The sequence below is a fragment of the Theropithecus gelada genome, chromosome 1 (genome assembly GCF_003255815.1).
Source record: "Theropithecus gelada isolate Dixy chromosome 1, Tgel_1.0, whole genome shotgun sequence".
Taxonomy (NCBI): Eukaryota; Metazoa; Chordata; class Mammalia; order Primates; family Cercopithecidae; genus Theropithecus; species Theropithecus gelada.
In genome coordinates, this window is record NC_037668.1 from 91,590,703 (window position 1) to 91,605,661 (window position 14,959).

Consider the following 14,959-nt stretch of genomic DNA (forward strand, 5'->3'; position numbering starts at 1 on the left):
AACAGGAAGTATTTAGTAAGTGGCCATGTGATTATTGATAGACTATGGGCTTCTTCCTGTTCCTCCAGAGCAAGACTGGCAGGTGTCCTATTACCCTGGCATCTTCAGAGCCTAGAGCAGAGCACGGAAAACAGCAGGCGCTCACCACTTTTTATGATCAAAGGCAGTCTCGACAGGGAAAGTCAAATCATTATGGGTATTTATGAATTACAAAATCCATAAAGTTAAACCAGGAGAAATGGACAAAAACACACTCATTGTAGAGGTCTTTAATGATCCCTTGGCTCATGGCAGAGCAGTTAGACACACACACACACACACACACACACACACAAACATGCAAAGATTCAGAAGGCCTGAAAAAATAATGAATATAAATATAAAGAAGATAAAATCGATACAATATTCTATCTTCACATTCGGAAGACAGAAACACCTTCTTTCAAGAAACCATGGGACATTGACAAAAATAACCACAGATAATCCTCAATAAATCTTGCCAGGAGGCGGTACGGATGACATTGAATTCAGTGAAACTACAAATTAAACACAAAAAGGCGAAGTATAAATTACTTGTGTAAGAACTCTCTCAACTCTTGGGTCCAAGAAGAAATCAAAAGGGAAATTGTATGATAGCAATAAATGTTCCATTACCCGGAGTCACACAGCTAACAGTGACAGAGCTGACGCCGCTAGAACCTGGGTCTCCTGTCGTCCAGCCACGAACTGGCTTGAGATCCCGGATAAGTGTCTCTGAGCCTCGGTTTCCCCTTCTGTCAAGTAGCCTCGAAGGTACCCCGGGCTCGGTTCGGTGGAGAGTTTGAGGCGTGTGGGGGAGGGGAGGGAGCGTGCCCGTGACGCGGGAGCCGCGACCGCTTTCTGCGAAGTCGGGGAGGGTGCGGGCGTTGAGAGGCGGCAGCAGAGGGCGCTGGGTCGCCGGCCTGGGCCGCGTCTCCCATTGGTCGGGGCTGGGGCGCTGGGCTGGAGAGTTGGTGGAAAGTGACAAGTTGAGCGAGAGAGGGAGCGTGGAGAGCGGGAGCAGTCGCCACCGCCGCCGCCTAGGGAGCCCCGGGACGGCAGCCCCTGGGCGCAGGGTGCGCTCTTCTCGGGGTCCGAGCCGGGGCGACTCAACGCCCACTGGTGCGACCCGGACAGCCTGGGACTGACCCGCCGGCCCAGGCGAGGTTGCAGCCACAGGGCTGGGGAGGGATCGCGCTCGCGGCATCCAGAGGCGGCCCGGCGGAGGCGAGGGAGCAGGTTAGAGGGACAAAGAGCTTTGCAGACGCCCCCGGCGTCCTGCGAGCGCCAGCGGCCGGGAAGAGGCGGCCGGGAGCCGGGAGAGAGCCCGTGGATGTTCTGCGCGCGGCCTGGGAGCCGCCGCCGCCGCCGCCGCCGCCGCCGCGAGAGGAGGAATGCACCGGCCGCGCCGCCGCGGGACGCGCCTGCCGCTCCTGGCGCTGCTGGCCGCGCTTCTGCTGGCCGCACGCGGGGCTGCTGCCCAAGGTAAGAGGCGCCCGCCGGTCCCCGCCCGCCCCCACCCCCTGACCCGTGGCCACCCTTCCGTCGGCCAGCCGGGCGCGGGACACGCAGGAAGCGCCGCGCTGGCCCCGGGGCGCGTCCGGCCACCCGCCACGGGGCTCGCCGGCGCCGCCAGGCCAGGGTTTGCCCCAGATCCCCGCGGCGGGCCGGGGCGCGCCCAGGGACTCGTTCCTCGGCGCGCAGTAGCGGTTGTCAGCGCTGTCAGGAAGCGTGGAGGGGTTTGGGGGTCCTGGGGGTGATCGGGGCACTTCTGTGCATGGCGTCCCCCCTTGTCTCCCCGAACCCCTAGCGCGACCCAGCCGGTGTTAAGGCAAGTCTATCCTGCCCCCAAGTTGCGAGCCGGCCCTGAAGGCGCGGTCCAGGAGGGAGTTCGGATTTTCAGTGGTGCCCGCCAGAGCACAGGCGGCTCTCGGATCGACGCAAACAAAAGCCCTGTCCTCCTGGGGCTCAGGCGGCCTCGCATCGCCACCGCCCCCGGCCCTCCGGCCCTCCCGAGGGTCACCATAGAGGCCAAAACTTGTGCGCCGCTGCAGCCGCTGCCACTTTGTGCAAAATGTGCTGTCAGAGGCGGCCTGCGGCTCCAAAGTGCTTTGGGTGTGCACGCGCGCGCGCGCGTGTGTGTGTGCGTGTTACAAACAAGAGGGGGAAAAGCCATCTAATGCATACTTGATTTTGGTAATCTCCAAAGACAATCGCAACAGTTAGAGAAAGACTTCACCGCAAGCCCGAGCGTCTTCGTTCGCTGCGGGAAGCTGGGGTCCTTGCTGCGTCTGGGCCGGTACACAATAAGAGGGAAGAGCCCGGCTGAGCCTGTGGAGACAACCGATTCATTCTTTGGAGGTTGGAGGGGGAAAGTTGATTAAAGTCTCCGGGGTCTCGGGCCTCACTTTTAACATGCATCCCTTGAGGGGGTGAGGAGCCTTTGGATTTTGCCCTCCCCCACTCCCAGCCCCAAACCTGAGCGGATAACTAGGTCTCTGCTCTTTTATCATGCATCTTTCATTTTTAAGTTAGCACTGTGTTTAGGAAAAGAAAAGGCTCTGCGCTACTTAGCAGTTGAGAGGAAAAAGATGTATTCACTACATAGACTACGAATACAGAATTAGTTTTTACTAAAAGTTAGCTGACTTTCTTGGTAGAAAACACGCTCTGGAAGGAAGTTGTGTATAAATTTTGATTTCTTGGAGATGGTTTTTGGAAGCTAGAGTAGCATTTTCTGAGGATGATTTCTGAAACGTATCCTATAATGTGGTCGTGCTAATCTGGAAGCTCCTGGGGGTAAATAGAGCTCCTAATTGTAATTAAGATGTACATCAGCAGGGAATGCACCTTCCTGATGAAAAATCCTAATGAAATGTAAACAGCTTGGTCACATAGATGCTTTGCTTGGTGATGCCAAACATCTGGCCCTGCGCCACAACACCTGGGTGAAAAGTAAAAATGGGCCATGCTGCCTACGTAATGTAAACATCCTTCTCAAGTTGGGTTGCCCAGCAAATTGAGGTGGAGATAAGCAGGGTGATTTTAACTAAGGTGGGACTCCTGGCTTGGGGCTTTGATTAATTCAGTTATTTCCTCTGTGGACTCCTTTACTTTGTACTTCACCTTTCAACAATGGTTGCTTTTAGATCATAGCCCCTTGTGGGGGTGGGGGTCACTTGCCTTTAAATAAATGTCCCTGCATTGATTTTGCTCACTGTAAGACACCCTTGTTATCAGCAGCCACCCCAATTCTGTCTCCTTTAACTGTTTACAGCCTTTTAGAGTTGTTTAAAAAAGGTATTGCCTATTCCATACTCTTTAGTAATGAGCTCAAATCTGTTATTATTGTCTTATTTGTTGTTTTATGCATCCCTTTGCATTTCTGTGAATGTCTGATCTTCTCTCTAGGGTCAACACTTCTGCTAGAACTCACATTTACTTTCTCCTCTTGGACTCAAGATTCCTAAGGTAGCCCAGCCAGTGGCTCAGGAAATCAGCTTAAGGGGAGATATGTTTCATGTATTTATTTAAAAAGATACAAAACATTTCTCCCATCATTCTTCTATTTTGTTAGCCAGAAGAAAACCTTTAAATTTATTTTTTTTCTGGTCTGTCCGTTGTTGATTTCTCATCTACCCCCTCCCTAGGCAAAGCTCAATTTCTTTAGGAACCTGAAGCTTACCTTATAACTGCACCGAAGCCCAGGGCACTAGGAACCTAACTGGCCTTTCTCAGAATCTTGTAGATTCTGTGATTTGGCTGCTCGGAGCCAGAGGGAAGTGGCCTGCTACTGTGTTTGCTATCATTTTGTAAACCTTCCGTTGCCATTTAAATAGGCGTTTGTCTGTACTTTTAGAATAGAAGTCTCTCGAGGGCATTAAGACTGTGAGATTTTCCAGTGAAAACACTGACAGCCCAAGTCCCCTAGTCCCAACTTTATTAGAGATGCCTGAAAATCCTCCCTGGCTGACTTGGGGGAGCCTCACCAAGGTGGGATGGGCAAAGGGTGTAGTCAAATTGCCTCCTTCAGTTTTGGAAATATTTAATTTCCAATATAGATTCAGCGTGCATGGTAGGCTGTTTTGCTACTCTGATGCCTGAGATTATCTGCCTGATAATTAGTGAAGGGTCAGCTTTGCCCCATAGCATCCTTTTTCTTCTGTATCGTGAGCATAGGCCCCCTGTTAGACTTTTGGAAAGTTTCTGAAAGTGTCACTTGCTCTGAAATTAGTATCAGGTTTGGCCGGTGGTTTGATGGTGAACATCTACCCCATTTCAAATATTTCTGAAAATTTTACACAGCATCCTATGGAGAATGGAACACTTTGTAAGCTATATGTACTTTGATGTAAATGTGTATGTACAGATAGACAGCATATGTATATACACACATACATAGTAAGTGGTCCATAGATCTTTGTTGAATGAATGGAGAATAACTTTTTTGGTTGTATGCAAAATTCTGATATATGCTTTGCTTAGTAAAAATGCAACATAGCATATTTTCAAGGATTTTTCCTTTTCTTGTGCCATCTTCTAGTATGAAAGAAGTGTAGTATAGCAGAACTTGACAGTAAAGCTAAATGGTTACAAGCACAGGCTTTGGCATTTAACAGACCTGGATTTGAATCTTTTCTCTGTTGTATAATGGGTATGTCAATTAGTTTTCCTGAGCCTTACAAGAGTGTTATGAGATTGAAGTGAGGTCATGCATGTAAAGTACTGGAGAAGAGCACCCAGCCTAGAGGTGAGTGCATGAAATTAACTTGGGGTACATGAAATGAAGGATATGTGAACTCCCAGAAATAATATTCACAATTTTATGTGCATTTTTTTTTTTTTTTTTGAGACGGAGTCTTGCTCTGTCGCCCAGGCTGGAGTGCAGTGGCCAGATCTCAGCTCACTGCAAGCTCCACCTCCCGCGTTCACGCCATTCTCCTGCCTCAGCCTCCCGAGTAGCTGGGACTACAGGCGCCCGCCACCTCGCCCGACTAGTTTTTTGTGTTTTTTTAGTAGAGACAGGGTTTCACCGTGTTAGCCAGGATGGTCTCGATCTCCTGACCTCGTGATCCACCGGTCTCGACCTCCCAAAGTGCTGGGATTACAGGCTTGAGCCACCGCGCCCGGCCTTTATGTGCATTTTTACCGTTCTGTATTTATAGCTATAGCTATATTTTCCAAGAAAAATGTCAACCCCTGAAAAATAGGAACTGCTGACTTGGAGTGTTTGATGCTTGAGGCAATGGGTTGCCTTTCTGGGGAGGTTGAAAGGGGTTGAGTGTTGGTGGCCAGTTCTAGGCCTTATCCCAGGTTAGCACACTCCATGGAACCTCCACTTCTCGCCTCCCCAGTTTCCCTTCCACCAGGCAGGCTGTTAACTGGGCCTGAGAAAAGCTGAAGAATGGTGCCAAGTCCTTGTGACCTCAAGCAAGAAAATATGTCTCTGAATCCAAGCATTCTGAGATGCAATTTGTACAGTTTAGTTAACAAACACTTATTTAATCCTTACAATGGGCCAATCACTCTTCTAAGCCTTTTGCAAGTGTTAACTCACTGAATCCTCACAACAACCCTATAAGGGAGATGGCATAGCTCATTTTACGGACGGGTAAACTTAGGCACACAGAGGTTAAGTTACTTTCTTACGCTGCTAAAAAGTGGCATTGCTGGGCTTGTAAGCGCTAACAGTTCATGCTCTTACCTTAATGGCTGCCCTAGACATTCTCTCCTTGTTTAATTCTTACAATTTATATTCTTTTAATATATGGAACAAAGGTGGTATTTCCCAAGGTTTTCCAACAGCAGCAAAGGGAAGCTTGCTTAGCCATAATCTAGAGGTTATAAGAAATTATTGAAGACAGCCAATTTCAATTTTCCTTCCGGTGCTGGAGTTCCCTAAGACGGTCTTGCTGAAACTCAGAGACAGACTGGAAGCACCTTGTTGGATGGCCTGGATCTCTGGTTCTGGAAGAATTATATTTTTGTAGTGAGCTTCAACTTTGATGTGGTTAGAGAAGTGTGCTTGCCAGTTTTTTCCATCTATCAATGAGGTATATTGTGATGAAGTGCCTTTGTATTTGCATCTTGGTGGACAACTGTGGTTGTAAGCTGAGGAGGCAGGGATTTATTAGAGTGCTGTCTAGTGGGACAGCTGGCTTGCCAGCTCAAGGTCCCCGTGAGGACCAGACCCTGGCAAATCCAGCCCCACCTGAGAAACACTCAAGTCTTCAAGGCCTCTTTCTCAAACAGAAGGGCCTTAGCCTGGCTTCACCCATTCCCTGGGGTGTGACAGTAGAGACTGTTCTGTAGACACTCGAAGAGAAAGGAGAGTCTGAGAAAGTTCTCTGGAGTTGAAGGGGGAGGGGATGGGGGCAACTCTTCGAAAATCCTTAACTAAATGCAGCTGCTTGTTACACGGAGACTGACTTGCATGCCAGGAATATCTAAAAAGCTAACGAATACAAAATAAAAATAAACAGCAGTAAAAAGGCTCTCTCTTTGTTGCAGTAAGCTTGGTTGGGGTTTTCAGTTTGTTTAGGAATGGGATAATTGTGGCATCCACTTTATTTTGGTAAGGCAGTGAAACGTGGATTAGTGTTATGTCATTGGGATGCTACCACCACCTGAACTTTTTCCTTCATCCCCCCGTCCCCAGCCGCACCTCCCAGAACACCCAGGCATGGACATCCATAGCGCCTGAGTCTCAAACAGTTGCCCCTTAGTGAATTACATTGGAAGAGGGCAGATAATTTAATGGGATAATCTTGGCAGGGCCAGCAAATTTCACACCTCATCTCTCACTAATAGAAAGGCAGCAGAAGGCTACAACATCCTCAGATGAAAAGGTTGTATAAAAAGGCTCTGCTTAACAGTAACTGTCTGTCCATAAATAAGGTTTTGTAGAGTCTTGATCCAAAAGCTGTTATGAAATACTGATAAGCCAAGCCTCATAATGTTTGGCCTCCTTACATTTCCTTTTCCCCCTTCTCTCCATAGAATCATAGATTTTTTTTTTTTTTTTTTTTTAAGAGAAAGAAGGGGGCTAAAAGATCAACAGTCCAAACTTTTTCTTTTTTTAAGTATTTCTATATAGGATGGACTTCCTTTGATAGCTGTTTAAAGAGGTGGCATGGAGTAACAGAAATAGAATGGGATTTGAGCCTGATAGGGAATGGGAGTTTGAATTGGGGCTTTGTTGCCTTCTTGGGCAAAGTTACCTAACCTTTCGAGCCTCTGTTTTCTTATCTGTAAAATGGGAATAGCAATAATATGTGGCTTACTGGGGCGTTTTGTGAGAATAAAATAATGTTATGAACCTATAGCACCTAACACAGCACCATGGACTTAGTGAACATGAAGTATGTTATCTTGCATCTTGGTGGACAACTGTGGTTGTAGGCTGAGGAGGCGGGGATTTATTAGAGTGCTGTGTAGTGGGACAGCCACTCAAGGTCCCAGTGAGGACCAGACCCTGGCAAATCTGGCCCCAGTTGAGAAACACTCAAGTCTTCAAGGCCTCTTTCTTAAACAGAAGGGCCTTAGCCTGGCTTCACCCATTCCCTGGCTTCACCCATTCCCACCATCATTATCAAGGGCTTATTGGAGAAATCTGAAAATTTGGCTTCAAAACGATGGTCCTGCTGCAAGGTAGCACCAAAGCTCAGAGAATAGCAACTTTTACAAGGTTTTAGGACTCCAGAGTGTTTTGTTTTATAGGGAGCTTGCAGACGCTCTAGATCTGAGCAGTACCCAGGCCAGTGCTGGGGACCTGGATGGAGGGGATTCCACAGTGCAGTTTTGCAAAGCCTTAAAACAAAGGCTTTTTTCAGAACAGCAAGCTCTTTGGGGGAAGAGCAACCCCTCCCGGGTGCGGGTGCTCGGTGTAATTCCAGAATCCTACAATGGGGAATGTTACATTTCAGGGACCTCCACTTGTAATCTGACCGTTTTTAGCTCCAATATCCAAATAATCTTGCTGAGCACAACTTGAAAGAGAAGGATAATGGCCGGAGGAAAGGATCCTGAGGTGCTCTGTTTGCCATTTAAATTTTCTGAGTAGAAGAAAAAAAGTTCATGTTACCCAAAGAGAGAAGAGTAATGAAGTGTGTGGGAAGGGGGAGGGGTGATAAAGAGGACTTCTAAAGACAAAGCAGAGATTGGGTTTGTTATTTTATTTTTCAACAGTGAAGCTTATCACTCAGTGTATTTCAACTAACATTTATTATATATTTATCACATGAAAGATACAGTATTCGTGTCCAGGAATAAAATATTACCTTTGCCCTCAAGGAGAGAGAAGGAGAACAATTCTCACTTTTTTCAGCACCTGCTATATGCCAGGTATCATTTTTTAAAAGCTATTAAATTTACACTTCTCAGCATCCCTTGGAGTTTGGACCTCTGATCCTATTTTACAGATAAGAAAATCGAGGCTCAGGAAGGTAAGTATCTCAGCCAAATTCATACAATTATTAAGTTGGGATTTGGGATTTGAATCTAGGTATTTTGACTCTCAGGTGTATGCTCTTTTTGTTATCCTTAAGGTGTGATTGGGGAGACACCAATGAGCAGATATGTTACCTCCACACGCACCTCTCTCTCCCACAAGTGAATTACAGGAAAGGGTTGTGGAAAAAATGCTGTGGGAACATGGGGAAGAATCCATTAATTCTCAGGGGATTAGAGGGTCAGAGGAAGAACATGAGTGCCTCCTTCATAGACTTATTGTGAAGAGTCAATGAAATAATTCATGGAACACACTCAGACTGTGCTTAGTGAGTGCTCAGTGAGCGTTCTGCTATAGTTCTGTAGCCAGTGACAGGCCTGATCAGGATTTATCTGCCTCTAAAACCCATGTACTCTTGCTCCCCTGTGCACTTTTTTAACAGACATGTGGTTGTTGGAAGAGTAAGTAACTGTGCAGTCACCAAATGAAAGGGAAAACACCAATACAGTTGCTCTGGTATATTAGCCACCTGCCCTAATCCTGGCTTTTAGGACTGGACTCTGCTTTGGGTATGGAAGGGGATTTCGATAGGCATGGGGTTGGAGAGAATCAAGATGTCTCATCATGAACTACAGGGCTCCTAGAACTCTGGCCAGGATTTACCACCTGCCCTCATTGGTTCATTGATCATACATTTTCTATGCACTTACAGTGAACCAAATATTCTGATAGTCTTACTGGAGATGTAAAGTTGAATAGGTTAGGTCATTGCCTTGGAGGGCTTTTCAAATGGCAGATTTATGGCAGAGATTGCTAGCTGATCACCAAATATGTTTCCATCTCTTCTGGTCACATGACTAGACAACATTTCTCAGCCACAGTTAAGTGAATCCATGTGACTAAATACTAGCCAATGAAATGAAGTTGGAGGTAATTTTTGTCACTTGTAGGCTTGACCCATAAAAAACTCCCCAGGCAGAATCGCTCTGATCCTTCTTCGGTGGCTTGGCAACCTTAGAAGTCATGTGTTGAAAGTGTCACAACATGGAAAGAGCCTGAGACTCTCCCTTAATCACTGTATGGTGGAACCCACACTTGTTTAGGTTTTATGTGAACCAAAAACAAATGTCTATTGTTAAGGCTGAGATTTTGAGGTGTTTTTTGTTGTTGTTGTTGTTGTTTTTTTGTTTGTTTGGTTGGGTTTTTTTGTTACAGTTGCTAATGTTACCTTAACTAACATGAGGTTGTAAATCATATTGTATGGTGAGATCAACTTAGTGGGTTAGGGCCAGCATTTTTAGATGGAATAAAATAGGAAACCTGGTTTGTGTCTGACCACTTCACGCGGAGCCTGGGGCTCCATCTATTGGGGAGTTTACCTCTTAGGGGCAACAAAATAGGCACTTTATACAGCCAGTGAGTACAGAGTTGGCAATTATGTATGCAGAATCCCGAGAAGGGAAGGGTCTTTCGGGAGGAAGTGGGATATGATGTGAGCCTTGAAGGAAGGATTGAGAGGGTGTGGGATTGAAGGATGGGAGAGGAGAAGAGGAGTTAGACATTCCACTCCTGGAAAAGGGCTGGAGTTCCATAGCAGTCTGCAGCTGCTCTGAGGTCTCCAGGGACTTGCTGAGACTATCCTGGGTTCTTAAACCAGGCCTTCACTGTGGAATGAAGCTGATCTCCAGGGGATAGGAGAGTGAAGAAAAGAAAGACAGTGTTGAACGAAGCCTGTTGTGTTTTTAGCATATGAAGGGTGGAGAAGGAGAGAGAAGGAAGTGGTTTCAGCGGGAGCCTGAAGACATGTCTTTCTTCCCAAAGGGTGTCCCAGGGAGTTAAAAATGTGGTGCTTTTCAGGGCTGCTTGTCAAAGGTATATGATTGTGTCTTATTCTCTCTAATGCAGCTGTTTTGTCTTATAGTGCAGGCTACTTAATTCTATTGCCCCCTCTTGTCTGCTTGGTGAAAATAATAATAGTATACTAATAATTAACACACTGAGCATACTGTGGGCCAAGTACTATTCTAAGTTCTTTAAGTGTTTTAACTTGCATAGTCTTCAGGGCAACCCTATGAGGTAAGCCAGAGTTCTAGGAGCATTATAGTTCACTATTTGGCATCTTGATTCTCTCCAGCTCCACACCTCTGTGAATCCTCTACCATGCCCAAAGCAGAATCCAGTCTAAAAGCCAGGGTAAGGGCAAATGGGAGAAGATACAAGAGCAACTGTCTTGGTGTCTTCCCTTCCATTTGGTAACTACACAACTACTTACTCTTCCAATGGCCACATGTCTGTTGAAAAGGTGCACAGCAGAGCAAGAGTATGTGGGCTTTAGAAGCAGATTAATCCTGACCAGGCCTCTCACTGGCTGCTGAACACTCCTTGAACACTCACAATGCATGTGGCAGGGTGCTCAGCGTGTTCCATGATATCCCCATTTTCCAGATAAGGAAACTGAAGCACAGAGAAGGTAAGTAACCTGCCCAAGACCACACAGAGAGTTAAATGGGAAAACTAGGATTTGAACCTACATATCCTAAGGATTGGGTTTTGTTCCTAATCATTATTATGCCAAACTGCATTGTAGTTTTTTTTTTTTTTTTAAACTCTGTCTGATGATTAAAATTCTCTGTAAGATCCCAGCCAAATAGCTGAGTCAAAATAATTATAATTAAATCCTCCATTTGTATAGGGCTTTGCAGCTTACAAAATCATTTTATATACAGTATTACCTTTAATTTTCCAAAAAATACAGTTAAATAGGATTTATTTCTCTCTCCCTTGTGTGAGTTTGGCAGCTCACACAAGGTCATTCTGTAGCTGTCAGAGCCCGTCTAAAACCCAGCCCCTTTGACTTAGAGCCCATTGAACTTTCTGCTCTAAAAGACTACATTTGTTTGGAATTTGTGCCTCTAATATACTGATATATGACAATTTTCACTACTGTTTCACCAGCAGGTGAATTTGCCTGATTTTCACTTTTTTTCATCCATAAAATCTTCAAATAGCCGTTGTCTTTAGAAACAGTTGAAAGACATTGGTAGATGGGACCTGGCTCTGGGATTTCTGCAACCTAAGAAAATTTACTTGCAAAAAGACAGAGAAGTTACTTAAAAATAGGATTTTCCTAAGTGGTTGGTGATTGTGGCAGGGAGAGGAGCCAGAAAGAGAAGGACTTTGGCATCAGATGGACTAGGATCACGACTGCTCCGCCAGGTCAGCAAACTACGTAACCCCTGAGACTGGCTTTCCGCACCTGTAAAATGGGAGCCATAATGGCGCCTACCTTGACAGAGGGGGAAGGACCATGGGCAGTGTTTGGCACAGTGCCTGGGCCACAGTTGGTGGTTGGTGTGTGATCGAAGCTACACCTCTGAATTGAATGGAGAGCAGCAATTCTTCCTTTAAGATTTTTCACAGATGGGATAGGGCAAAATTGCTAGTTCTCAGCACCTTGTTAGGCATGATTTTATAGTACAGTTATCTCTGACGTGGACTTTCTTAGCACCTGGAAGTCTTAGGTTATAATTATATTAATGTTTCTCAAGGGCAGGGACTTTCTTATGCTCTGTGAAGGTTAAACATCATAAGGTAAAAATAGAACATGCTGCCTGAAATCCTAGATATCTTTGAAAGGCTCTTATCTGTTCTTCATGGGAAATTGACAGCATTTCTGGATGGGTTTAGACAATGTACATGAAAGCAACTTATTCTACTTTTTCTCCGTAAGAGAGATTATAGCCTCGCCTCTAGGATTTCACTCCAACTGGGGTATTTCAAAGTTTTTACATATTTTCACACCCCCTGGAGATTACTGACTGTTTTTCTTTTTTCTACCCGAACTTTCAGTGTGGTGATGGACTGTATTAGCCTTTCATATGCCTACCTTAAAGAAGTAACCCAGTCTGACTGTTTTATCTCCTCCCTTCAGAGAACTGTTGTGTGTTGTATAGGGATTTTCAGTCCCAAGATATTGCCTGTTGGAGACCAGTGGTGTGTAGACCACTGAAAACAAGCAGCAAGAATTCTTTTTTTTGAGACGGAGTCTTACTCTGTGGCCCAAGCTGGAGTGTAGTGGCGCGATCTCAGCTCACTGCAACTTCTGCTTCCTGGGTTTTTTAAGCGATTCTGCTGGCTCAGCCTCCCGAGCAGCTTGGATTACAGGCGCCTGCCACTATGCCTGGCTAATTTTTGTATTTTTAATAGAGACAGGGTTTCACCACGTTGGCCAGGCTGATCTTGAACTCCTGACCTCAAGTAATCTGCCTGGTTCAGCCTCTCAAAGTGCTGGGATTACAGGCATGAGCCACTGCGCCCGGCCTAAGCAGCAACAATTTTTGACGATGTTCTTAATCTCGAAAATTAAGAATTTAATTTCGTAATTTATTTACCCTCTTTTTTAGTGATTTACCCTCTTTTTCTCTGTGCAGCTCATAGCGCTTTGCTCACTCACATCTGGTGTCCCTAAGTCAAAGTGTTGAAAACTTTGCCTGTGACCAGATAGTCTTCAGTGGGTTAGAGTCTGCTGTCAGGGCCTCCCAGGGGACACTTGATAACTAATGTCCTTTTTCCCTGCTGAGGAAGGGAGGAGCTGAACTGAGCATGTCCAGTCTGTGCTACCCAGCTCATCCATAAGTTGCTGCCTAGGACTGTGCTCCAGGCCCCTGCAAGGAGAAGTTCGTAAAGGTGCAGGGAAAGTCCAGGATTTAACACTGATTAGTCTCCCTCCCCAGAAAGAAAGCACCAGGCACAGGGAATAAAGCATTTTCCCCCTTATGCTGGCTACAACTTGATTTTTTTTTTTTTTAAGGAGCAATTGTCAGATTTGATGGTTGTATTGGGGTTAAAATTATATAGATAAGGTGGTCAAAACCTTTTACAAATAATCCTCTCACATCTTTGCCCGAGGGCTTAGGTTTAGAAAGTTTCTTAGCCATCCCAGGATGTGGGTGAAAGTGGCTTCCCCCAGGCTCATCAAATACACAGAGCAATTGATCTGAGTGCTGGTGGATGGGAGGGAAGGAAAGGAGGGGTCCAAGAGGCATAGCTGCACCTGCCCAAGGGAGACATCCTGTGTAAACTAACAAGAAGTCACTGGTGCTTCCATTTGGTTAAATACTGATTTAGCAACTGAAAGGGATGCGGGAGAAATATGGCAATATCCTCTCCTGTAAGAAGTTTACTGTTTTTATTGGGGAGGCAAGACTGATACACCCTAAATGGTATGGGAATAATGAATTGATCCCGATGCCAGTGTCCTGCCCTTGGTTTAGGGCCCTTTGCCTATCTTGAAGCTTCCAGGAATTTCTACCCTCACACGGGCCCACCTCCCTGGCATATCCAGTTCAGACTCTTTCCTCTTTTCATTTCTTCTTGCTGTTCTTACTTGTTCTTCAGCCTGTATTGCATCCACATCCGGGAAGGCACCCTGGCCTGTTTCAGCCTCTGTCACTCCTTCTTTTGTGGTCCCACCTTCCACCAGTATTCTCACATAGTCCCTCTAAATCACACTGCTTATTCTGATTTAACTCAACACCTTTGCGATAATTGTTACTGTCAAGTATTAAGCATTGACTGTGGACTGAGCACCTGGCAAGGCATTTTGTATTTTGTAGTGGAATCATATTATTTTCTCCCTGTAGAACTATTGCCCTTCCTTCCTTCCTTCTTTCCTTCCTTCCTTCCTTCCTTCCTTCCTTCCTTCCTTCCTTCCTTCCTTCCTTCCTTCCTTCCTTCCTTCCTTCCTTCCTTCTTTCCTTCCTCCCCTCCCTCCCTCCCTCCCTCCCTTCCTTCCTTTCTTCCTTTGCTTCCTTCTCTTCTTCTTCTTTTTTTTTTTCTTTTTTGATGGAGTTTCGCTCTTGTTTCCCAAGCTGGAGTGCAATGGTGCAATCTCAGCTCACTGCAACCTCTGCCTCCCGGGTTCAAACGATTCTCCAGCCTCAGCCTCCCGAGTAGCTGGAATTACAGGCACCTGCCATCACACCTACCTAATTTTTGTATATTTAGTAGACATGGGTTTCGCCATGTTGGCCAGGCTGGTCTCAAAATCCTGACCTCAAGTGATCCACCCATCTTGGCCTCCTAAAATGTTGGGATTACAGGTGTGAGCCACTGCGCCCGGCCTATTGCCCTGATTTCGATCCCTCATCCGTCACCCCCTCCTTCTGGGAAATGACCCTTCATCAGTTCCAAAAAGGAACTACTCTGGCTCACACTAATCATAGTCTTTCCTTGGGATTTAGGGGCAGCTCTTCTGGGGTAGGGAAGCTGAGAGATGCCCTTGGTTGTGTCTGAGCCCAGGAAAGAAGCTAGTGTGTAGGAGAGAATGACTTCATATCCAGAGCAGGCATTGCTGAGAGGCGGAAGAGGTCTGACAGCCTTCCAATCTCTTTTCCACCTCCCTCGGGTTTCCTTATCTGAGCCAGTAGACGCTGCTTTCATGAGGTTATTGTGTCCCTACAATGCACACAGCCTCACCTCACTAATCCTCAT

At 46.1% G+C, this 14,959-nt stretch overlaps 1 protein-coding gene across 1 annotated transcript in view; it reads left to right on the forward strand.

Moving 5' to 3' along the window:
* Window positions 1-1,001: 1,001 nt before the first annotated feature.
* The window catches only part of ROR1 (receptor tyrosine kinase like orphan receptor 1), a 411,106-nt gene continuing 397,148 nt past the window's right edge, over window positions 1,002-14,959 (forward strand). The window contains exon 1 of the mRNA XM_025362735.1: window positions 1,002-1,503. Within this exon, the coding sequence (XP_025218520.1) occupies window positions 1,413-1,503 (91 nt within the window). The 5' untranslated portion in view covers window positions 1,002-1,412. The remainder of the gene's footprint in view (window positions 1,504-14,959) is intronic.